The 24,336-nt window shown below is 44.8% G+C and overlaps 1 protein-coding gene across 1 annotated transcript in view; it reads left to right on the top strand.

The window, feature by feature from the left end:
• Klhl2 (kelch like family member 2) overlaps positions 1-17,992 on the top strand; it is a 117,875-nt gene extending 99,883 nt beyond the window's left edge. The window contains exons 9-15 of the mRNA XM_005367748.3: positions 3,595-3,712; positions 5,151-5,348; positions 6,072-6,173; positions 8,349-8,477; positions 9,060-9,200; positions 14,859-15,002; positions 16,870-17,992. Of these exons, the coding sequence (XP_005367805.1) occupies positions 3,595-3,712; positions 5,151-5,348; positions 6,072-6,173; positions 8,349-8,477; positions 9,060-9,200; positions 14,859-15,002; positions 16,870-16,898 (861 nt within the window). The 3' untranslated portion in view covers positions 16,899-17,992. The remainder of the gene's footprint in view (positions 1-3,594; positions 3,713-5,150; positions 5,349-6,071; positions 6,174-8,348; positions 8,478-9,059; positions 9,201-14,858; positions 15,003-16,869) is intronic.
• Positions 17,993-24,336: the final 6,344 nt, after the last annotated feature.

Raw genomic sequence — 24,336 nt, 5'->3', positions numbered from 1 at the left:
GTGTGTGTGTGTGTGTGTGTGTGTGTGTGTGTGCGCGTGCAAGAGGACAAGGCGCCAGAGGACAATTGGGAGTCCATCCTCTCCTTCCCCTGTGTGGGTCCTGGAGGTTGAACTCACAGTCTCAGGCTTGGTGACAAGCACCATTCCCATCTGAGCCGTCTCCACCCCCCCACTCAACTTCAGTGCTTCATAAATATTTGATATCTGCGAGGGGAGGAGTACAAGGCTTCTTAGCTCACACTCCATCGCTAGCTTCTTCAGCTGTCCTGCAGAGAGGCCTTTAGGATAAAGATGAATTCTGCCTCATTTCCAGGCTAACCGTGGCACTTGTGCAAGCTAAGGAGCCCGTGGTAAAATCCTGTCAAGTGTTGTATTATCTCTTTGTGAGGCTTAGGCCACCTATTCCTTTAAGTTTTCTCCTGGGCCTCTTTGGTGTGGCTACCCTTTCCCACTGTTGGATACGTCCAGGTTTGCCATGCGTTTGCTGTTGTCTCTGGTCTTTCTCCTCCTCCAGGTTCCCTCCCTTGCAGTGGGAGGAGCAGCAGACACAGCCGACAGTTCAGGCAGCATTGCTGCTTTGAGTATGCACCTTCTGTGTGCGCTGTCCCTGCTCAAATGTTTGCTTATGCACATGGGTTTTGGAAAAGGCACTTGTGGGAAGTTTTTCTGTGGTACCGTTTATCATTTACAGTGGTTATATTCAGGATGTATTTTAAGTAAGTCGGTCAGACTGAAGCAGGATTATATTGTATGCATGTGTGTCTTGTAGTAATGATATCTTTAGTGTAATCTCTAAGGGTCAAATAGAATAAAGCATAGTAGCGATGCTGAGGAAATTGCCATAGGTTCTGATACAGTACCACAGTAAATGTTTATCTTATGTTACCTTCTGAATAGCGCTCACTAATTGCACATATGACTTTTCAGGCGCACACATTAATTTTGCATTCTAAGTAAATGGAAAGATTGTGTGAAGCATCCTTATATTTGGATACCATAATGAGGAACTATCTGCTTTTTAGATTTATTTTTAATTTTTATGTATGTGTTTGTGTGTACACATGTGCATGTGCATGCTGGTACACATGATGCATGCTCCCGAAGAGAGCACTGGAGTTTGTGGAGATGGAGTCACAGGCAGTGGTGAGCCACCCAGCCTGGGTGCGGGAGCTGCACTCAGTCCTCTCCTAGAGCAGTACCCACTCATAACCACTGAGCCATCTCCAGCCCCACTGCATATGTTTTGGTACTGCGTGCATTGTTATCTGTTTCCCACCTCCCCTTGGTAAAGAAACATCGATGTGTTTCTGGGTGACGAAAGTCTAAGTGACCTGTATTCAGGATGATCATTGGAATTTACTTGTCTCCCCACATCTCGCCCTCCTCGGATGCGTCTTTTAACGTTTCCTGTCCTGTTGCTCCTTGTGTGCTGTGACACAAAGTGTGGCCCTCAGGGTTAAGAGTCTTTTACAAATAAGTAACGACCTGTGATCTAAGCAGCCCCTTTGCTAATCTCAGCACCCGTTTTCCCGTCCAGCGCTGTCCCTACTCTCTCATGCATTTCTCCAGTTTCCTTTCCTCTTGTCCTTGGAGTACAAATCTCTACCGCAGTTTCTTTCTTGGAGAGGTGAAGTGAAGATGTTCCTGCTGTTCCCTGTAGCAGCATGCGTTCTCTTCTGTTCCCCATTCACTGTGGAATCCTGAGTCAGTTTGAGAACAGTGAAGTCTATCCATCAGTACGCTGATGAGCATGCTCACATATTCCGGGGCCTGGAGAGAGGGCTCAGCGGACCCGAGTTGGGGTCCCAGCACCCTCATCCTCTGGCCTCTGCAGGCAGTGTACTCAGCGCCCACAAACCCACACTCAAACACACACATATACTCACAATTACAATTAGAAACAAATCTTTAAGATAACTCTATTGTGTTCTGAGGTTTATGTTTGAATTGGTTTTCATTGGATATGTCGTTGAGGATCCTTTCTGTACTATGTGAATGTCCGGTCAAGCTTTGAGGATTGAGCAGACATCTGTGTACAGGGTCGATCTTGATGTGCCAGGCGAGACTGACTTTACACTCTTGCTCCTGCTGGTTTATTGTTTGTTTGTGTGGCCTTTTGGTAGATAGGGCGTGATGATTTCCTCTAACTCTTCTTATTCATTTGAATTCAGAACTAGAAGAATCAACTGAAATGATTGCCCCATTGCTCTGTGCTACACTTTAGCACCCTAATGGTTTTTCTGCTCTGCTCTGTAACTAACATGGGCTACTTTTTTTTTTAACTTGGGGTTTACTGTGAATCTGGAATCATGATTTCTATTGCATTTTTCTATAGTTTTAAGAACAGGTAGGTGATCATGTATTCACAGTCACAAACCTCCCAGTTGGGTGAGCTTTTCCACTTTGGTTTTGTTGTTGCTTGTTTTCAGTAGCCATCTCTCTTACACGATCTCCTCTCCCCCCCCCCCCGTAGCCCTGCCCATTCTTTATAGTTTTCCATATTAACTGTGACATTGTCCCAACATGATAGTTTTTATTTCCCATTGCCGGAAAGTGCCCGTGTGTATGGCAGAAGACAAAATTCCCATCCACCTTCCAACACCTTTGCTCCAGCTCCTAGAAAGCTTTCACTGACTTGTGGTCACTCTTCCTTTTCTGGTCCCCAAAAGCAGCTAATGTCATGTAGGGCTTTGATTGTATCCAATTGCACATTGGCCTTGAATTCCACCCGGAGTGTTAGTTCCTCAGTGCGATCTGTAAGCTCTTGGCATGTAGCGACTGTGTTCTGTGTAATCCCTAACATAGTTCTAGTCAGCTAGAGGTGTGGTAATCAGCTGTTCTCTTGACCCAAGGACACCCCGCAGCCCTCTCGTTGTGTTCTGATGATGGTTTACTTTATAGAATGTCTTTCCTTAAGACCCATGATCGATCCCACATTCTCACCTATTCCAGGTCCTCTCTTTTCCCAAACAGTTTCTCCATCTACGGATGCTTTACAGTTCTTTCTCTCGCTGCCTCGCAGTGCTCTTCCGTCTGTCTCTTCTGGAGTCCTCCCTCCCGTCACTGCCGAGCCACAGCCTGCCTTACAGCAAGCTCCGTTACACCCTGCAGCCTTGCCAGTGTTGGCTGCCCACTGTTTTTGCCTGGAATACTACTTTGGCTTGAGTGGCCCAAACCCTCTTTAAGTTTCCAAAAGGACTGGGGAGAACATTGGCTGTTCTTCCAGAGGACCTGAGTTCAATTCCTAGCAATGACATGGTGGCTCACAACCATCTGTAATGAGATCTGGTGCCCTCTTCTGATATACAGGCATACATGTAGGCAGAATACTATATATAATAAATAAAATAAATAATAAAAATCTCTTTTAAAAAAAGTTTCCGAAAGTCTATTTTTAAACTAATAAACTAAATATGCCAGATGATAGAATGGCAGTTCTCACATGTCTCCCTTGCTGATGTCATGTACGTGGTAGCTAGGTAGCCATTTTCCCCCAACTTGTGTCCTTTCCATCCCAGCGTCTCTGTAGAATATGGTCAGTCTCTTGAGTAGGTGATACCATTGGTTCAAGTACTCACATTTCCTCCCTTTTAGTTGATGGTGGTGGTCGGGGGCCAAGCGCCAAAGGCTATCCGAAGTGTGGAATGCTACGACTTCAAGGAAGAGCGATGGCACCAGGTGGCAGAGCTGCCTTCCAGGCGGTGCAGAGCTGGTGAGCACAGGCGTGATGAGCAACTGGCTGCTTTTGGGTCTTTGGGGGCTCTCAGGTCTTACTTCAGCCATTAGGAAAAAAGTCTATTAGAAAGCCAGACAGGGTGGTCTGTGCCGTTAATCCCTGTTCTCCAGAGGAGGAGGAGGCAGGAAGATGAGGAGCACAAGGTTGTCATAGTGAGTTCAAGGCCAACCTGCACTACCTGTGACCCTGTTGAAATGAAAGAAGACGGCCGTGTAGCCTGACTGAACCCCTTCTGTGAAAAGGATAGCAGCTCTTTTTATTTTTAATTTTTTGTAGACAGGGTCTGTGTCTCTGTAGCCCACGCTGACCTTGAACTTGCTGTTCCTCCTGCCTCAGCCTCCCGAGAACTAGGATTACAGGTGTCTTCCACTGTGCCCGACTCTTGTGCTGTCTTCTTCATCTTTAGGCCTTGTTCTGGTTTTCCAGGACAAACTGGCAGAGCTGGCCGTTTGCTGGCTGGTTTCCTAGTTACCTTAATGGAATATTGAGAGAGAAAACTCTAACCTTGGGCCTTTAGTTCTAGGGAGCGTCCAGCCAAGCTGTACATATACTGCTGCTCCTGTTCTAGCATGTGTTTTACACATGTGTTGTAGTAGAGGCTGTTTGGCTAAAACTACTCCAAAGAAGCAGTTACAAATCCTGAACAAACCCTGAGGCTCCCTGCTGGGGATAAACAATGGCCTAGTGTTCTCTTCTGCTACGAAATGATTTCTAAATCTGTCCATCCATCCATCTATCTATCCAACTGTCTGCCTATCTGTCTGTCTGTCTGTATGTATGTATGTTTGTATGTCTTTCCACGACAGCTGCTCCCTAGGAAGCACACCCTGTGAGATGCTACATGCCAATATACTCAGTTACTTCATTCTGTAAGGGTCAGGGCTGTAATCCAGTCAGAGTTCCTGCCTGGCACATATGAGGGCCAGGATATTCTCTGTGTGTGTGTTTCTCTGTGCCTCTCTGTCTCTTTCTCTCTCTCTCTCTCTCTTCCTACCTCCTTCCCTTTCAACAATTCCCTCTCTCTTTTTTCTCCTCCTCTGTCTCTCTCTCTCTCTCTCTCTCTCTCTCTCTCTCTCTCTCTCTGCCTCTCTGCCTCTTTCTGTTTCTCTGTGCCTTGGCTACTCTTTAGTTTTATTTGTTTACTGGGTGCAAGGCCAGGCAAGCACTTTACCGCCGAGCCAAATTCACCCACTAGTTTTCACCTGGACACTGAAACTTCTCGTCTTATCTTACGACAGGCAGCGGCAATGGGCTTCTAGTGCTACCTCATGCTGCACTTTGATTTTATGTTTCTTACAAATGTCAAGAGATTTGTGTGCTGACAGACACTGTAGACTTTGTTGATCACAGCCTGCTTTCAGGCGGGTGACTGTTGGACAACATGATCACCCTGGATTGATGTCTTCCTTTGCAGGGATGGTCTACATGGCTGGGCTTGTCTTCGCTGTCGGTGGTTTCAATGGTTCGCTCAGAGTTCGCACAGTCGATTCCTATGACCCCGTGAAAGACCAGTGGACCAGTGTTGCCAACATGAGAGACCGAAGAAGCACGCTGGGAGCAGCTGTGCTCAATGGGTTGTTGTATGCAGTGGGGGGCTTTGACGGTAGCACAGGTAATTCCTCCTCCCCTACAGCACTGTTAGAATTAGATAACCACACTTATGGAACAGATGATGGTAAATTTGGCATGTAACTGAGTGTTTGTAGCAGGAATTATGTTTACAGATATTTTATGGCTATATCAAGAATTTTTTTTAAAGACCGGTATGGTGAAATTTGGGGGCAAGGATTGTAAGTTAGAGAGTAGCCTTGGTTACAGGGTGAGAACTTGTCTCAAAACCTTACATTAAAATTTTTCTTTAAAAGATGTGAGTGAAGGTTGGAGAGATGGCTATGTGGGTCAGAATGTTTGCTGCTCTCTTAGAGGACCAAAGTTCAGGTCACAGCACTCAGGGGGAGCAACTCACAACCCACTCAAATTCCAGCTCTAGGACACCCAGCGCCCTCTTCTGGCCTGAATGGGAACTGCAGCCATGCACACAAATCCATGCATAAATAATTATTTTTATATAGTGCAGATTATATAAATTTTGTTTCTTATGCATTAATGTCCATCACTGTTCCATGTTTTAAAAGCTTATAAGCGGCAACAGCTTGAGTAGAAGCTTCTGTAAGGAAGCCACTCCTATCATGTAATTAGCATGTTCTCCCATTTTCTTCTTTTAATTTTGGCTCAATATAAAATATCTGACGTTATTTCCCCAAGTGATATTTATACAAAAGAACAACCATGTCTTTTTGGAAGAGGAAATGAAGGGTGTTGTGCTTTATCACAGGCCTATCGTCTGTAGAAGCGTACAACATAAAGTCTAACGAGTGGTTCCATGTGGCTCCCATGAACACGAGGAGGAGCAGTGTGGGCGTGGGCGTTGTTGGAGGTAAGTCTGGCAGTTCCCCCAGGTTCTGGCTCTGGGCTGCCGGGGTCCAGAGAGCGCTCCATCTGGAGATCTGAGCACGGACGGAGGGACAGCCTTGGTTATATATTTTAGTTTTAAAACTAGCCCAGTTATATAAACTAAATTATTAAGCAAGCCCCTTCTGCCTGCTGCCCCTCCCTCCCTCCCTCTCTCCTTCCCTCTGTGGTACTTATATATTATGTCAACAATTTTTTTACCTTACTGGAACTTGAACCCAGACACCAGACAAGTATTGGGGAATATTATTTTAGGTGTGTGACTTTTGTTTATGCTGCATTTGTTTAACTCTGTGAAGCTGTGATTCTTTGCCTGCCTAAAACACCTGACGGCCCTAATAAAGTGCTGAATGGCCAGTAGCGGGTGGGAGAGAGGATGGGCAGAGAGTATAAATAGGGAGAGAAAGAGAGGAGGAGCAAGAGAAAGAGAGGAGGATATCCGGCCAGTCGCCCAGCTGTGTAGCAGGCCACGGAGAAAGAAGTAAGGTATACAGAAATAGAGAAAGATAAAAGCTCAGGGGCAAAAGGTAGATGGGATAAATTTAAGATAAGACAACCTGGCCAGTAACAAGCAAGCTAAAGCCGGGTATTCATAACTAAGATAAGCCTCCGTGTGTAGTTTATTTGGGAGCTGGGGTGTGGGCCCCCAAAGAGCCCAAAGAGTAAAACATTACACAACATTTTGGTGCCCAAAAGTTTACAGAGACTTGCGATAATTTTTTGTTTTTAAGACAGGGTCTCAAGACTAATTTTTTTTTTTTTAAGACAGGGTCTCACTCTGTAGCTCTGGCTGCCCTAGAACTCACTATGTAGACCAGGCTGGACTCAAACTCATAGAACAACCTACCTCTGCCTCCAGACTGCTAGGATTATTAAAGGTATGCACCGCCAGTTCCAGCTTTTAAAACTAGTTTTCAGGGGGCTGGAGAGATAGATGTCTGTTAAGACCATCTTCTCTTCCAGAGGCCATGAGTTAGGTTCCTAGCACCTACATTAGGCAACTCCCAACGGCCTGTAATTCCAGCTTTAGGGACATCCAGTGTCTCTGACCTCTGTGGGTATCTGCATTCACATGCAAGAGTGTGGTGTGTGTGTGTGTTCATAATTACTCATGATAAAATCAAATCCTTTTTTTTTATTTTTTATTTTTGGTTTTTCGAGACAGGGTTTCTCTGTGGCTTTGGAGCCTGTCCTGGAACTAGCTCTTGTAGACCAGGCTGGTCTCAAACTCACAGAGATCCGCCTGCCTCTGTCTCCCGAGTGCTGGGATTAAAGGCGTGCGCCACCATCGCCCGGCCTCAAATCTTTTTTAAAAGGTGACTTTCTTAAAATGTAATTGAAATGTCATAAGAATTTCCCATTTGACTCATATGTATCTATCATCACAATTAATTTAAGAATAGTTTTAAAAGCCTACTTCCCTTAGCTGTCCCTGCCTCCTGCCACTATGTACATTTCTCTCTTCTAGACAGTTTATATAAATGAAATCATATAGCATATTTATGGCTGGCTTTACTCACTTAGCATGGTGTATATTGATACTTCATCCATAATGTAGTGTTAACGACTTCATAGCTTTTTCTCGCCAGATATTTCATTGCATTCTGCATTGCATTGGGTAGTTTTTTGTTTTTTAATGTATATGGGTCTTTTGCCCACATGTGTACCATATCCATGCAGTATCCATGGAGACCAGAAGAGGGTGCCAGATTCCCTGGAACTGAAGTTGGAGATGGGTGTGAGCTGCCCTGTGGGTGCTAGGACTCGAACATGAATCTTCTAGAAGAGCAGCCAGTGCTCTCAACGGTTGAGCCATCTGTCAGCCCCTCTGCTGCTCCCTCTTGATTTAACTCCCTGCCCACACTTACTAAGATAACTGTTGTTCGTAAGTCATGTATCTAACCTCACGAGTGTACTTCTTGATGCTGTCAGTCAGATCAAAGTGCACCCTCCACTCCATATACTCTTGGTAATAGGATTTGATCATTCCACCTGTTACTCTTTGGCAAGTCTATTTATAGTATATTATACAATTAGGATTACTTTAAGGGGAAGCCCTGTTATCAAAGAGCAAGTTATAATATCTTATGATGAGGAAACGAGGCCATTGATTTGGGTTTCTCTGTGGTTTCGTGTCTAGGTTTGCTCTATGCTGTGGGGGGTTACGATGGAGCGTCACGCCAGTGTCTTAGCACGGTAGAATGCTATAACGCTACGGCAAACGAGTGGACCTACATAGCAGAAATGAGCACCAGACGGAGCGGAGCAGGCAAGTAGTGGCTGGTCAGCAGCTGAGGGGAAATGACTGGGGGCATCTGTGGGGTTTGAAAACGTCTGTTGCTTTTACTGGTTCTCCTAAGTGCTTTTAAGAGGCAGAGATAAGCAGCACGCCTGTGCGCTTCTGCAGGGTGAAAGCTTCCAAGTGCTGAAAGGCCCCTCTGTGCTAGTTACATAATGCCCTTCTGTCGTGCCTTTTAGGTTCTTGGTTTTGGTGTTTATTTGGGAAGTTGTTCGGTAAGCAGGTCTTTTCATGGCCATCTCTTTCAGATCGTGTGCTTTTAGAGACTACTGACCGCTTCAGAGGGAGCTGTTTGTGAGAGGCTTTTATTAAAGGGCTTTGTGCTGTCCCTGCGATTTGACTTCCTTCTCTCAGTAGAATCGCGGTTCTTACCAAGGTCCATCCCAGTCCATTCGCTTCCCGCTCTGCAGGGACGAGCTTTCCCATCAGCGCCCTTCCAATGGGTTATGACGACAGAGGTTCATCCCACGTCATCTGTGCCAGCTGCCCTGTACTGCTGCAAGTTTCTTGGCTCTGTTGCTCTACTGTCATTTGCTTGGTTGTGTTTCACAGGTGTTGGCGTCCTAAACAACTTATTATATGCTGTAGGAGGTCACGATGGTCCTTTAGTGCGAAAGAGCGTTGAAGTATATGACCCCACCACCAACGCCTGGAGACAGGTTGCAGATATGAACATGTGCAGAAGAAATGCAGGTAACTGGCAAACCCAAAATCACGCCATCCGTACTGCATTTTTAGAGATGTTTTCCTGGTTTCCCCTGTGCGTTTTCCATTGTTCTTTGGCTGATCTCGTTCCTTGGTAGACTTAGAGGGTTTCCAGTGCAGAAGCTTATTTAAGAAGTCCTTAAATGTCAATGTCTAGGGCTGGAGCCCAGCTCCGTGAAAGTGAATGTCTAGGGCTGGAGCCCAGCTCAGTGGAAGTGAGTGCCTAGGGTTGGAGCCCAGCTCAGTGGAAGTGAGTGCCTAGGGCTGGAGCCCAGCTCCGTGGATGTGAATGTCTAGGGCTGGAGCCCAGCTCCGTGGATGTGAATGTCTAGGGCTGGAGCCCAGCTCGGTGGATGTGGATTTCTAGGGCTGGAGCCCAGCTCTGTGGATGTGAATGTCTAGGGCTGGAGCCCAGCTCGGTGGATATGGATTTCTAGGGCTGGAGCCCAGCTCTGTGGATGCAAATGCCTAGGGCTAGAGCCCAGCTCAGTGACAGTGTACAGCACTCAGCTCACATGGATAAGACCCAGCGTTTGGTCCCTAGCACCACCAAAGTATTTTTTTTTTTAACAATTTAAAAAAACAGATATGGTGGCTCCTGTTTGTAATCTTAGTATTTGAGGTGCTGAAGCAAAAGAATATATAGAGGGTTCTGGGACAGCTTGGACCACTGCAGGATAGGACCTTGTCTCAAAACAGGGAAACATATTTAAGGCCTATTTAGTAGAGTGCTTGCCTAGCATTTGTGAGGCCCAGGGTTCAATCACTAGGACCACATAAATCAGGGTAGTGGGAAATGATATAATCCAAGCATTCCATTGATGGGAGTGGAAGCAGGAGGCTCAGAAGTTAAGCATCATCGTGTGTGTGTGTGTGTGTGTGTGTGTGTGTGTGTGTGTGTGTGTGATGCCTTGCATAGTATCTAGACTATAGCATGTTGTCTTGATACTTTAGAGACCTTATAGACTAGCCTGGCTTTGATGATGTTTGTAGACTGATTTGATTGCTGGCAGACCCTCTTTATTTGATACTTGCATTCATTCATTTCTAATACACACCTGTTGACTGCCTACCACATATCACATATTAGTGAGTTTCAGTTCCTAGTGAACTTGCCCAGTTGGGTAAATATCAACAGCAGGTATGCTACTTGAGCCAGGCGCAATGGTGCATACCTGTAACACCAGTCCTGGGAGCCAGAGGCAAGAGGATCCTGGGTCCCAGCCAGTCTGGACTATGTAACAAGACTTTATAAACAAAGCAAACATTATCTCTATCTGGAGGAAAAGTCTTTTAAAGAGCTTGCCTTGATTTAACATAGTTCAGGATTCATGAAGAAACCCAAAGCCACAACAACAAATAACTTTAAGAATACAGAGGTCTCACATTGGAGCACTGGACTGAACTCCCAAGGTCCAAATGAGGAGCAGAAGGAAAGAGAACATGAGCAAAGAAGTCAGGACCATGAGGGGTGCGCCCACCCACTGTGATGGTGGGGCTGATCTACTGGAAACTCACCAAGGCCAGCTGCACTGGGCCTGATGGAGCATGTGATCAAACCGGACTCTCTGAACGTGACTGACAAGAAGGGCTGACTGAGAAGCCAAGGACAATGGCACTGGGTTTTGATCCTACTGCATGTACTGGCTTTGTGGGAACCTAGTCTGTTTGGATGCTCACCTTCCTAGACCCGGATGAATGGGGGAGGACCTTGGACTTCCCACAGGGCAGGGAACCCTGACTGCTCTTTGGACTGGAGAGGGAGGGGGAGGGGGAATAGGGGAAGGGAGAGGGAAATGAGAGGAGGGGAGGAGGTGAAAATTTGTAATAATAATATAAAAGTAAAAAAGAATTTGTAAAAAAAAAAAAAAAAGAATACAGAGGTCTTTGAGGTCAGAGTCCTGCAGCCACGTGTTTCCCATGGACATTTTGAGGAAAGGGTTTAGCTGCAGTCATAGGTCATTGCCCCATGTGGCCTCTTGATGCAATAAAAAAAACCACAGTAGACGTAATCTGTAGGGAACTGCTGCCTCCGCCACAGTACACCAATTTACAGCACAGGTGTCTTTGATAAGTAGAAGGATATTATTCCTAGGGGAAAAAAAAGCTACAAAATACATGAAACACTAGCATGGTTATTTTCCGTGAAATAGCATGTACTTGTAACCATGCATGCAGTGCTTTTACAGAAGGAAGTGCTGGTGGCGCACGCCTTTAATCCCAGCACTCGGGAGGCAGAGCCAGGTGGATCTCTGTGAGTTCGAGACCAGCCTGGTCTACAGAGCTAGTTCCAGGACAGGCTTCAAAGCCACAGAGAAACCCTGTCTCGAAAAAGCAAAAAAAAAAAAAAAAAAAAAATGTGGTGTGTACACCAGCATTACCAGAAACACATGCGACACTGTCAGGCTAGCTGCCCCAGACTGCAGCATCTCTAGACGATAGGAATTCCCAGCTCTGTTATCCTCTCTTGGGATCAGCACTTTCTGTCCAGCCGTGGCTGCTCATGACTGTGTTAAAGGATTCCTGGGAGGGAAATGCCAGTCTTCTGCCCTCCCCACAGTCTGAATTCCTGGTGCTTCTCGAGGTTACCGTGCACCATTGAATTCGGTGGCTAGATGTATTCCCTGAAAATGCTTTTTTTTGGTTTTCTTTGTGGCCCGAGGAGAACACAAAGTTCAGGACAGTAAGGACTGTCAATAGCAGGGCAGAATTTATAATTAACTATTCAGCCGTACACTCTACCCAGTCAGTTGCATTTGGTAAGATATTAAAAATCTTTGATTGAGAGATACCCTAGAAGCCTTGCGGCACCCACAAGTCTGGGCCTTTGGTAGAGAAAGAGCTTGATTCAGGGCGTAAGAATTCGGCATTAGAAACATTAGATAACCTTCATTCTGTGTTTCTGATCATCTGAAGCAAATGTGTAATGAACTCTGTCCAGACTGTCTATATTTAATCTAGGATGAAGGCCTTATTCCTGCACCTCCTTGGGGAAGAAGGGGCTCGCCTGGCAAGGAAGGGGCAGGCCATGTGCTAATTATTAATGGGGCAAGGTGAGGGCATCACAGAAGTTTGAGTTAGCAAAACTAGTTTACAAGTCATATTTCAAAGTTTTTATAATCTTGGTAAACTATATCAAACCTGGACAAAAAAAAAAAGAAATCCAGGCATGGTAGCACCTACCTGTAAACCCAGCCCTGGGGAGACAAAAGCAGAAAAATCTTGTGTTCCAGGCTACACTGTGTGACATAACAACTCCCAGGCTAGCCTGGGCTACACAGGGAGATGCTGTCTGAACACCACCAGCAACAAAGACATGGAGAAAGGGAAATTAAGTCATGGAGAGTGGAGGGAGGAGCTGACTGCGGTTACAAGCAGCCTCATAGTGCTTAGAAGACATCTGCAATCCGTACTTGGTACATGGTTGGTTGAGATAAAGAAAACCAAACAGAACCAAGCTGTCAAGTCCTTTTGGCAAAGTAGTTTGGTTCCCAACTACCTAAAGGACTGGAGTGACTCAGTAAACTTACTATTGGACGAGCTAGCCGTGTCGCCGGCACGGGGTGCGGAAACTGAGCCCGTCGGAATCAGTGAAGGACCTGAACTCTCTGGACCGGCTGAGCCTGTTGGGTTTCCTCACCTTTGTTGTCTGCCTCAGTTCGTGTGGATTTGTGTACGCGCGTGGACCTCCAGGAGCTTGTCTGCGGCGTCTGCTTTTGAGTATTTTGAATTGTTTGAAACAGTGTGAGTCTGATTCTTGTGAAAAGACTAGAATAGTAAAACAGTTGAGTCAGCAAAAGAGAGAAAGAAGGTTCACTCTGTTTTAGTATAGTTTTGAATATACATGTTTGAATAATTATTTTGGAAATCTCAAACATTTGTGTGTTTGAGGCTAGGTCTCACTATGGACCAGATTAGCCCCAGACTTGATATTCTCTGTCACCCAAGTCCTGGGAGCTCAGGTATGTGTATTCCACCATGCCCAGCTCTTTACTTAAAAATAATTCCATTGACTTAGCAAAAAGTTTATCTTATGTGTGTGGGTGTTTCACCTGCATGTACATCACTTGTATGTCTGGTACCTGTGAAGGCCGGAAGAGGAAGGAGGATCCCCTGGAACTGAAACCACAGACAATTGTTATCACAGCTGCCATGCAGGTGCTGGGAACTGAACCAGGTCCTCTGAAAGAGCAGCCAGTGCTCTCAACTGCTGAGCCATCCCTCCAGCCCTAAACGAAATTTAGTTGAAATATAGTGTTTACCTCTGAAGTTTTCTTTAAAAAAAGAAAAACTATAGTAAATTATTTTATGAATATTTAAGCACATAGGTGCTTTTTGTTCCTCGTTTTAAATAACCACCAGTAAGGAAGGATTAGATAAGCATGGTTTTACACATGTGGAAATGTATGCAGCCACTAGATTATGTAGATTAAATTATTTGGGGGCAGTATTTGAGGTGTGGTGTTCGTCAGACTAAGTAGGTTATGTAAGCCAGGCAACATGGGCTACACACGGCAGCCCCAGCACTCAGGAGGGGGTTACTGTGGCTGAGTCACAGGGTGAATTTTTGGCCGTTCTGAGCTACAGAGTGAGACCTTCTCTCAAAAAGAAAAGAAGAGCTAGGCGTTGGTGGCGCACGCCTTTAATCCCAGCACTTGGGAGACAGAGGCAGGCAGATCTCTGTGAGTTCGAGACCAGCCTAGTCTACAAGAGCTAGTTCCAGGACAGGAACCAAAAGCTACGGAGAAACCCTGTCTCGAAAAATCCAAAAAAGAAAAGAAGAAGAAGTAGTTTGGGTCTGATGGCACAGGCCTACTTAATCCTAGCACGTATGAGACGGAGACAGAATCAGGGATTAAAATCACATGGCTCCATGATGAGTTCAAGGCACAGTGAAACCCTGTCGCCTCCGGAAGGACCTGTGTGGGGCTAAGAAAAGTGTGTGTGTTGTACATCTGTAGTAGAGATCGGTGTTTTAAAAGTTGTCATAGAAGCTTTTGTACTTTCACCAGGCCTGACAAAAGTTATTCTAGTAATCAAATACATAATACCATGATCCCCTCCTCCTCTTTTTAAAGCCAAGGATTCAGTATGTTACCCAGGTTGCCCGAGCCTCCAGCGTGCTAGGATTACAGTATAAGGCACCATTGCCTTTTGGCAGTGCCGGAGACTAAACCCTGCACCTCTTGTTCAGAAAGTGCCCTGCCACCGAACTACAACCCAGCTCCCTTTAAAGAAAACAAAGTAGTGACCTTCTGGGCAGCCGCTCCCCCACTGAGCTGTACAGCCCCATTCATGTCTGCCTTCTGGGCATAGATACTGTCTTAGAATTCCCTGCAAAGCTGACATTGAGAACCTTTTTACTTTGCTCTTTTGCTCTCTGTCTCTCTGTCTCTCTCTGTCTCTCTCTCTCAACGAGGACTGAAATACCTTCTAACCTCCAGGTACAGCTTTTGTGCTGACTGAGTGAACTGTCATAGCTAAAGCAGCCCCTGCAGTAATGGTGCACAGTAGGAGCTTTGCTCGCATACAGAGTAGGTCTCACGTGGCATCACCCCCGACCTCCTTTTAGGGAGCATCGTGGGGGTTGTTTGTACTTGCCTGAAGGTTGAAAGTAATTGTTTTCTCTCTGTTAACGTTTTAAAGGTGTTTGCGCAGTTAATGGTCTGTTATATGTTGTCGGAGGAGATGACGGTTCCTGCAACTTGGCCTCCGTAGAGTATTATAATCCCACAACAGATAAATGGACAGTTGTGTCCTCTTGTATGAGCACGGGGAGAAGCTATGCAGGTATGGTTTCCTTCCTTCCTTCTCCTGGCGTGCAGGTGACATCCTAGTGATGGACCGCATCCTCCTGTAAGAGGAAAGTCTTCTGTATCATACACACTGCATGGACTGACAATGAGGCACACGCACTCTCTTAATGCAATACTGAGGATACCTAACCCACAGCTCAAGAGTTAATACATTTTAATGACTTAAAACAGTATAAATGGTTGAGAGCAATTCACTCTGCAGCAAGGCTTTAATTCCTTAACCACGAAGAGCGACTAAGGGGCTAGCAAGAGCGAGCGTTGAGTGGGCAAAGGCTCTCGCCAGGCTTGGTAACCTGAGGGGTCCCTAAGACCTACATGATAGAAGGAGCAAAATGACTCCAAGTTGTCTTCTTACCCCTTTACATGTGCTGTGACGCATACGCCCTCTTTGCCCCTAAAAAATAAAATAATTATTTAAAAACAAGTATGTCCATCTCAGTGCACTGCCCAGGAGGCTAGTACAGTGCCTTTCTTTATAAACCATTGGTTGAATTATGTCATTTTTGGCCCATTATCTTGATAAGAGAAATTATAATTATCTCTAATATAATGGTGTCTTTACAACTACATATTCTACATTTACTAATTCTGATGATGTTTTAAATGTCAGAATATAATACAATTACTAAATACTGGGGGTAAAATTAATTCTTATTCATTAATCACCACTGCTGTTTATCCATCCTCCAAAATGACACCTCTCAGGAAACTGTATAGCAGGATCCCAGAGTAAAGCGATACAGTATTAGGGGGAAATTTTCCAACAACTTCATTGAGTCCTAACTGACATAGACACCCACAGAATCACCACCACGATCAAGAGGATGGACACACACCCTCCAGCATGTTTTCTGACCCTTTAAGTATTAGGTACAATTTGTTAATTTCTGACTAAAGCAAATTCTCCCCAGTAATAATTTCAAAGGAAAAAAAGGTTCAGGGCAAGAAGTCTGATGTGGAACTTATTCTGACCTCAGCAGAGCTCTCCCAGCCATATGGGTTAAATTGGTAGTGCAAGGGGCAGGAGAGATGACTCGGGGCTAAGAGTGATTGCTGCTTTACAGAGGACCTTCAGGTCCAGGACAGCCCATAGTGTCTCCTAGACTCTCTGGGCACCTGTGGTCATGGTGCACAGGCTGTACTCGCACAGACACACACACAAACATAATCAGGTGGCGACAGTACAATTCTTTTTTTTTTCCTTTTTAAAGAAAATGCTTTATTTAAAAAAAGAAGAAGATGATGATGATGATGATGATGAAGTCTGGAGAGATGGTGTAGCTATTGAGCACATGTTGCTTTTGCCTGGGACCCAGGTTCAGTTCCATAGGGTTTCAATGCTGTGCTCACAGCCACCCCTAACCCAGTACCCAGGGATCGTGCCTTTCTGACTTCTGAGTTCACCAGGCAGGCATGAGGTACATGCAGGCAAAACGCTCATGTATGTAAAATAAAATAATTGTAATTTTTTAAATTACTACTTTATTTTGTATGCGTGAGTGTTTTGCCTGCGTGCCTGTCTGTGCACCACATGCATGCCTGGTGTCCACCCAGGCTGAGAGAGGGCACCAGATCCCCTGGAACACTAGTTACAGATTGCTTTGACCCACCATGTGGTTGCTGGGAATGGAACCCAGGCCCTATAGACAAGCCGTCAGTGCTCTTAACCACCGAGCCATCTCTCCAGCCTGAACAAATGCGAGGTTTAAATGTGGTGCTTGTCGTCTGGGGGAAAGGCAGTCAGAAGGTGCCTTTGGCCTTAGCAGTACAGAACCCAGAATTCTCTCAAAGGCCGAGAACGTGTTCTATGACATGTTTTCTTTCTGCATTCCCTCGTGCAGGGGTCACAGTTATTGATAAACCATTATGAGCCTGGAGGACGTTTCAGCATATCTATACATGAGAACCTGCCACCGTTGACCAGGATTTCTGAAGTGACTGAGCGCCTGGCGCTTCTCCTGTAGCTGCACTTTAAGTCTCAGCAGAAGACGAGACCATCTGCCTCTAGAGGCCTCGGATCCTGAAGATTATTTTTGGTAGAAGCACCGTGTAGGCTTTCTCTGCACCGAGCAGCAGCTGACTGACTTAACAAGAGACCTAGACTACAGTCGCCAAGCTGTGGTTTTCAGACTGCAGTTGCTTTCATAAAAACCAGTTCCTATCAGCCTCGAAGGACTATGGATTATTTTGTGAAAGAGCATAAAGTTAACGTGTGTTCTTGCAAAATTAAGTTTTCTCTTTCTTCCTCCTGAACAATCTCTACTGGGAACAGAGAATCTCTGGACAGACTAAAATCTGTGTAAGTATGCAGCATAGTTGGGGGATGAAACTGTCTGCTTTTATAAATATCTTTGATTACATGAATATAATAAATTGTGTGCATATAAATGTGTGTCTATATGCTTTCCTTTAAATATGTTTGAAAAGATGTTTGAAACTTGATTATCTATTTATAATTGGCACAGTACTTTGAATTATGCCAGTACTACATTGTAAAACAGAGTTGTATTTTTTGATATTTAACAATGCTTAACACTTTAAAACGCCACTTCTGAGGAATGAACATGGTGTAACACACTTTAATATGTGTGATGCCAAACTTTTTTAAATAAAATATAAATTATGCTTATTTATTATTTTCTTTAGTTTAATCTTGGTCATGTTTTGGTGTGTGTTTTTCGTTTTTTTTTTTTCTTTAACACCTTTGGCATGAACATACCTGCAGGTTTTTGATGAATATAATGAATGTATGGAATTCAACTGAATTTGCATGGTCTTAAGAATTCTTTCTGTGTGTATAAATTTAGCTGCTATTAACGGAAGAGAAAGCTTTCTGTGAGTAACCATGTGTATTGAGCAGATAGTTTTTCTGAGATCTTCTATTAATCTCTTTAAAGATGACCAACATGTGTCTTTCTTGAATTATCTTTGAATAAAAGTTTGTATATTATTTGTTTCACAATGTCTTTGATTTTAAGCTGTGTGTCTCCTTTGCCTGTTCCTTTTGCAAAACTTGGGTCCTCCAACTTCTGAAATCTCTATAATTTTTTTCATGTTTTTTTAGTTTTTTTGTTTTGCTTTTGCTAAAGTAACTTGTACTCTAGAAATATTAAAGCAATAACTGCTGCCACTGGGAGCTGTTCTTGGAGAGAAACTGACCTCAGCCATCAGAGTAAATGATTGGTCAGATTTAAACTTTCTATATTTTCTTGCTTTTTATGGTCAATAGCACACAGATTTAAAAAAAAAAAAGTAGCCTTGATGGAAGGGGGAACCCAGTTGAGAAGCAACTGGGACACAGCAGAAAGGGGACATTGAAAGGAAGTAAAAAGATCCTGTGGGCCGGGCGGTGGTGGCGCACGCCTTTAATCCCAGCATTTGGGAGGCAGAGGCAGGTGGATCTCTGTGAGTTCGAGACCAGCCTGGTCTACAAGAGTTAGTTCCAGGACAGGCTCCAAAACTACAGAGAAACCCTGTCTCAAAAAACAAAAAAACAAAACAAAACAAAAATCCTGTGGCTACTGGTCAGGAGAGGAATCTAAAACGTTAACACACTGTTGGCAAGTCACCATCATTAGGAAAGAATCATGTGTTAAAATTTCTTTGTTGTTGATATAAATTGTTCCAATGTAAACAGAACCACATTTCACAGTTGAAGTCTCCGTTATAAAGGAAGATAGAATTTACTCAGGGTCTGTGTTCACTTGATGAAACACGAGTGTCCACATTAGTGTAGTCTCCTGGCAAAGCCATTGTCAGCAAACATGTCAGGAGTCAGATGAAACTGGGACTCAGCCATTTCTCACAGCAGCGTCAAGAGCAGGATACAGCCCTCCTCTTTCCCAGTCAGTTCCAATAGCAAGAAGGGAGAATGGTTCTCTCTCCCCTCACAACACAGAATATTTCTGATTACATCCGTGCGGAGTGCCATCACACACTGGTGGTTCTCCCAAGCCTATTTTCTGGGTAGCCAGGAGTTCAGTTCCACCCTGTCAGGGGACAGTGTCAGATCCCACAAGGTCCAGGGCTCGGCTCCACCAGCCTCTCCACCCCACTCCAGATGCCATTACTGGCACTGTAGGAGCCTGCTCCCACAAAGTCAGCTAGGGTTCTTGGATTGGGGGTCGTCGAGACTGAGGAAATTTCAGATGAAAGGAACTGAAACAGAAAATACAGGATAGAATCGGGAGGTCTGTCTGGTCATGCCGAAACAGGCAAACAATCCAGAGTTTATTTCAGAACTTGTATATATACAAAAGGAAAACATGCTCAGCACAGACGGTCAGTCTATCTGACAAGACCATCCCTGTCCTTGACTGAGCAGCCTCCTCTCCAACACGTGCTTGCTGCTCGGAAGCAGCCTTGCTTTCTCTCTTGATGTCCTGAGGTTTGTCTCCAACAGTATACTGTCTCCTAGATAATCAGAAGTCTCTCATATCCTTCAAGGTTATTGGGAAAAACAGAGCAGGCAAGCTTGGGCTTTAATGACTTAGAAGTCAGAATGGACTTTGGGTGGAAACTGAGTCACACATGGACTCCCACATGCTACTTCTTCCCAACCGACTAAAACCAGACAGCAGTAACACTCCCTTGTGTGACATGCCTTTGCTAGGCTAGCTCACAACTAGGGAAGACGTGTTCTAGTTTGCATGACTTTATTTATTTATTATTTTTAAGACTGGGTCTCAAACGTAGTCCTGGCCGTCCTGGAACTTGCTATGTAGACTAAGGTGGCTTTAAGCTCCACCTGCCTTTCCCTCCCGAGTGCTGGGATTAAAGACGTGCACCACCACACAAGGCTTGTATTCTGGCTTGGTTTTAGAGATACTGTAAAGTGTGCAGAAGAAGAGGCCTGCTGAGGTGAGGGGTGGGGCTCTCTCTTCCTCAGAGATACCACTCTCAACACCGCCTCAACCACTCTAACAGGGCTTGCTTAATAGTTTCCTTCTGCCTCTGGGTGGGACTGCAAAATCCTCCAGTCATTTAGTCACAGGTGATTGGTGCCTTCCTTAGGTATCCGGGGGCCCCGCCCTAAATCATCTCATTAGCACTGATGGAGGGGAGAGCAAGCTGCTCATTGGGTGATCGATCAGAGGGAACACAGGACCTAGTTACAGGCGCGGGACCAGTACCAAGTACATTTTGCGTTATGCTTCTAAATTCCCAGTCAACCAAAGTTTTACCTACAGTTTTTAAAGTGTTTCTTTGTAATGTCAGTCTGTTCGGATAGCAGAGATTAACTCCTTGGCTTGTCAACCAGCTCTTTGTCTTGGCTTTCTAGTTCTTTCTTGCCAGGGTTTGTCACTGGATTCCTAACTGGTGGTAGAAGACTAGGGACGTGCCTCCCTCTCTCATTCCAACCTTTATCTTCCCAGTTTGAAATATCTTACAGTCTGTGTTTGCCTTTCCTGTGACGTGCAGAATTCCCACCATGTCTCTTACTGTATAAGAAAGAGTTCAGAGTTGAGACTGAGAAGATCATAGAGGTTTTTCTAAGAAAGCAGCACACTCTTCCAAGTTAGGTGTGGTTCTCACCCCTTGGCAAAGAAACTTCTCTTTCCAGCTGACAGAGAGCCTTACAGAAAACCACAACTGATCAGAATGTAGAAAACGAGTTCGTGTGGTTCTCAATCCCACAGTCCCAACGGTTTCAACACCTCCAGCAGCTGAAGGTCAGGGATCATTGTAGGCAGGGGTGGGAAGACTGAGAGCCTGAAGAATAGGATGTTTGCTATACGATTATGTCTTAAAGTGTCAGAGACACTATACCCACGAAGTCTCAGCATGGTTGCCTACACAAGACCTGAACAATGAAGATGGCAACAGGCATGCTAACGTGAGATGGGAAGCTCAGGAGGCCTCATCTTTAGACAAAGAACTTCAGGCAACGAAAGACTGTAGAGATAAGAGAAATAGTCTTCCTTAAAGAGGACCACATCCCCAACTGGTGTGTTATCCAATACCAAGAGTTCACCCCTGAAAACATATCCAAGTAACATTATACAGACTGGTTGTATTTTTATATGTAGGAATCTATAGCAACATTAAAGAAAAAGCCAGGAACTTGAGAGAGAACAGGGGGTGGGGGAACATGGGAAGGGTTAGAAGGACGAAAGAGAAAGAGAAGATAATTTGATTATAATTTTAAAAAAGAAAGCAGTCCCAGGCTTGAGTAAAGTTCAAGGCCAGATCAGGGTCCTTGTTTCTCAAGGGAGCTCTGCTGCCTGCTGCCCTTGAATCTGCTTGTTGCCCGAAATTGGAGGTCTGGTGTATGGACAGTGGCGTGTGTGCTGCCAGCCAGCTTGGTTCTTCACCATTCATTCAGGCTCTGGCCCACCCTCTGCTGTGTATCTCACGGCACTACCCAATCACCTGCTAAGAATGCCTTATTTCAGTTTGCTCTTAAGCAAGTGGGCGTCCACTGTGGGCGCTGGGGCCTCGCTTTGGAGCAAAGAATATGCATGAACAGAACCATACTTTGGAGTTGAGTTTCTTGGATTCTAAGCCTAGGCTGCTGCACGTTTTAAAGGGAATTCTCCGTGCGGTAAACCCTCAGACACAGAAACGGGTTTGGGACCTTGTACTGTATGTGCCAGGTATGAGTTTTAAGGCATTTCTTAGGCTTTGGTTCTCATTATTGCAAAAACTAAGAAAATGAGAAGTGTTCTGTCTCAGAGTTTCACAGGATTTGAAAAAAAGACGCTTATTTCGTACCTGACTCCCTTGATAAGTTGCATTTTTCTGTGCCTAGCCTTTGCTGCAGGGGAATAAGCCAACTGGGTTGCCATAGCTCCACGTCTGTCCAGCTGTAAATCTACAAGGTTTAAGATAATAGTTGCACTAGTTTATAGGGATGCATGTGGTTCAATTAACAACGTATCTCCTGGGGTATAACCCTAAATTTGAATCCATAGCCAATGTTTCCTGAGTATTTTTTGACTTGTGGCTTGATTCTCAGTACTCTATGCCATGCAGGGGCTCTACCTCCCAGCCTACTGAATTTGATAACTGGACACGCGTGATAGCTGTCTACTACAAGCCTGCTCAATCTGAGCCCACAGTTCTGGTCTTTACCATACTTCAGACACTGCAGGCTTGGGCGGAGGAAAGAGTTGGCCTGCAGTCCAGTGATATTCACGGCTTCAGACAACAGGAGGCAGGAGATCTGGAGCCGGGATAGGTAAACAAAGTGGCTAAACTGGGGTGAGGAGCTACAGTCTTATACCTCAGACCAACCAATCACTAGAGACTGTGACTGCTCGGTGGCTTGGGAGAAGCAGCTCTGGTTACACTTAGTAGCAGAAGGAAGCATTGCTTATGGAAAACCTCAACATTTTCTATGGAACATACTTCACCTGACTCAGGCATCCTAACAGAGCTTGACTTCACAAGGGAGAGGTTCTATTTCTTTTCTTTTGAGGTGACCTCCTTGCCACCCTTCTTTACAAAGAATAAGTGTGCTAAAGGTACGGAATACTTAGCCATGAGTACAGGGTACCATTGGACCCATCAGAAACACCCGACAATGGCACTTGATTGGGAGATGATATCAGGGTAGATAGGAAGGGGAGGGAGGACTGACAGGTCCGGGCAGGAATGTGGGAACAGTGGCATTCTTCCTTCAGAAACTCTGAGGACAGCTTTCCCACGGTCTGCACCTATATGAACACATTCACACAGAGGACACATTTGTATGGCAATTGTACTCAAGTAGATAAAAACAGGGCCAGTCCAAATGACGCCCTTGTACAAGTTTTTATTAGATGTTTGCGGCCGTGTATGCCTCTAATACAGCGCTCAGGTGGCAGAGGCCCAGGTGATGGATTTCCTCTGCTCAAGGCTGGCCAGAGCTCCAGAATGAGACCCAGCCTTGGAAAGGGGAAAAAAAGAAAGAAAAGGAAAGAAAAAGAAAAAAATTGATTTTACGATAAAACCATGTAATGTAGCACAGTACAATTTTCCTGCTTCAACACCCCACACACTGAAATTACAGGAATGTGCCACCACGTCTATATTTTATTTAGTTAGTTTTGCTTGGGGATTTGTTATTGTGACATAAGGCTTTGAATAGACAGGCTGGCCTTGAGTGTGTTGTGTAGACGAGGCTGATCTTAAATTTCTGACCTTTCTGTTTCCACTTGCCAAGTGTTAGGGTTACAGGATTGCACCACTGTGGTAAAACATTATTTTAACTAGGTAAAGGTGTGTTACATTTGTTTATGATGCAAAGATTGTGCTGTTTCACCTTGCCTGCCTAAGGTACTGGTTTGATCTAATAAAAAGCTGAATGGCCAATAGCTAGGCAGTAAAGGATAAAGGCAGTAAAGTAAAGGCTGGCGGGCAGAGAGAATAAGTAGGAAGAAACTAGGCTCATGAAAAGAGAGAACAAGAAAGAAAAAGAGATGTTTGGAGCCAGCCAGGCAGGGAGCTGCCCACCAGCCAGACACAGAGTAGGGCATACAGAGTGAAAAAGAGGTAAAAGCCCCCAGGCAAAACACAGATGAAGAGAAACAGGTCAAATTAAGTTATAAGAGTAAAAAAAGCAGAAGTCCAAGCATTTCATGATTAATAAGTCTCCGTGGCATGATTTGGGAGCTGGTTGGTGACCTCAAAAAAGCCTGCTACATACCACCACAATGGACATGACTTTTTTTTTTTAAAAAAAAAAAATACTTTCCTTAAGCAAAGGTTAGCATCCTGATAACACATCATTTCTACACAACTGTACACAGGCGACACAATGATGTAAAATGAGTCTAGAACTATAGGTTAAGCTCTCCTCTGTCTTGGGCTGTTCGCTGCCCCACGCAGCAACTGCAGTCATAAGCTTGGACAGTCTTAGCTCACTTCCTGTCCAAGTCTTGACACCCCAAAACAGACTTTGAGCTTTCTGTTTGTGGAACACTGGGTCCCTAGAATGCTAAGAGTGAACTTTACCACTGAGCTGCCTAAGGCCTCAGCACAATCAACCCTAAATGTCTCCAACTTCTGTTCTCTCTTCTACAAATGGAAATACTGGCAGCTATCTCTCTGGATTATTGCAGGAGCTCCATTGCCCCATGTTCCATATACAGAGATTTATTAAAAGATAGTTACTGGGCTCAGTGAACACATCTCCAGACCCATGTGGTGAAAGGGGAGAACCGACTCCCCAAGCTGTCCTGTGAACACCCATAAAGGCACTAAATGTAACAAAAAATAAAACTTTAAAAAAGTTTCACTTATTAAAGTACGTGGAAAGCAAGATCGGTGATCCAAGGCAGAAACAGGATTAGAGTTCATGGTCATCCTTAAACTACCCTTCCTGT

Source organism: Microtus ochrogaster, unplaced genomic scaffold (assembly GCF_000317375.1).
Source record: "Microtus ochrogaster isolate Prairie Vole_2 unplaced genomic scaffold, MicOch1.0 UNK23, whole genome shotgun sequence".
Taxonomy (NCBI): Eukaryota; Metazoa; Chordata; class Mammalia; order Rodentia; family Cricetidae; genus Microtus; species Microtus ochrogaster.
The sequence above is the reverse complement of the archived record's forward strand: the minus strand, read 5'-3'. Positions and strand labels throughout refer to the sequence as shown.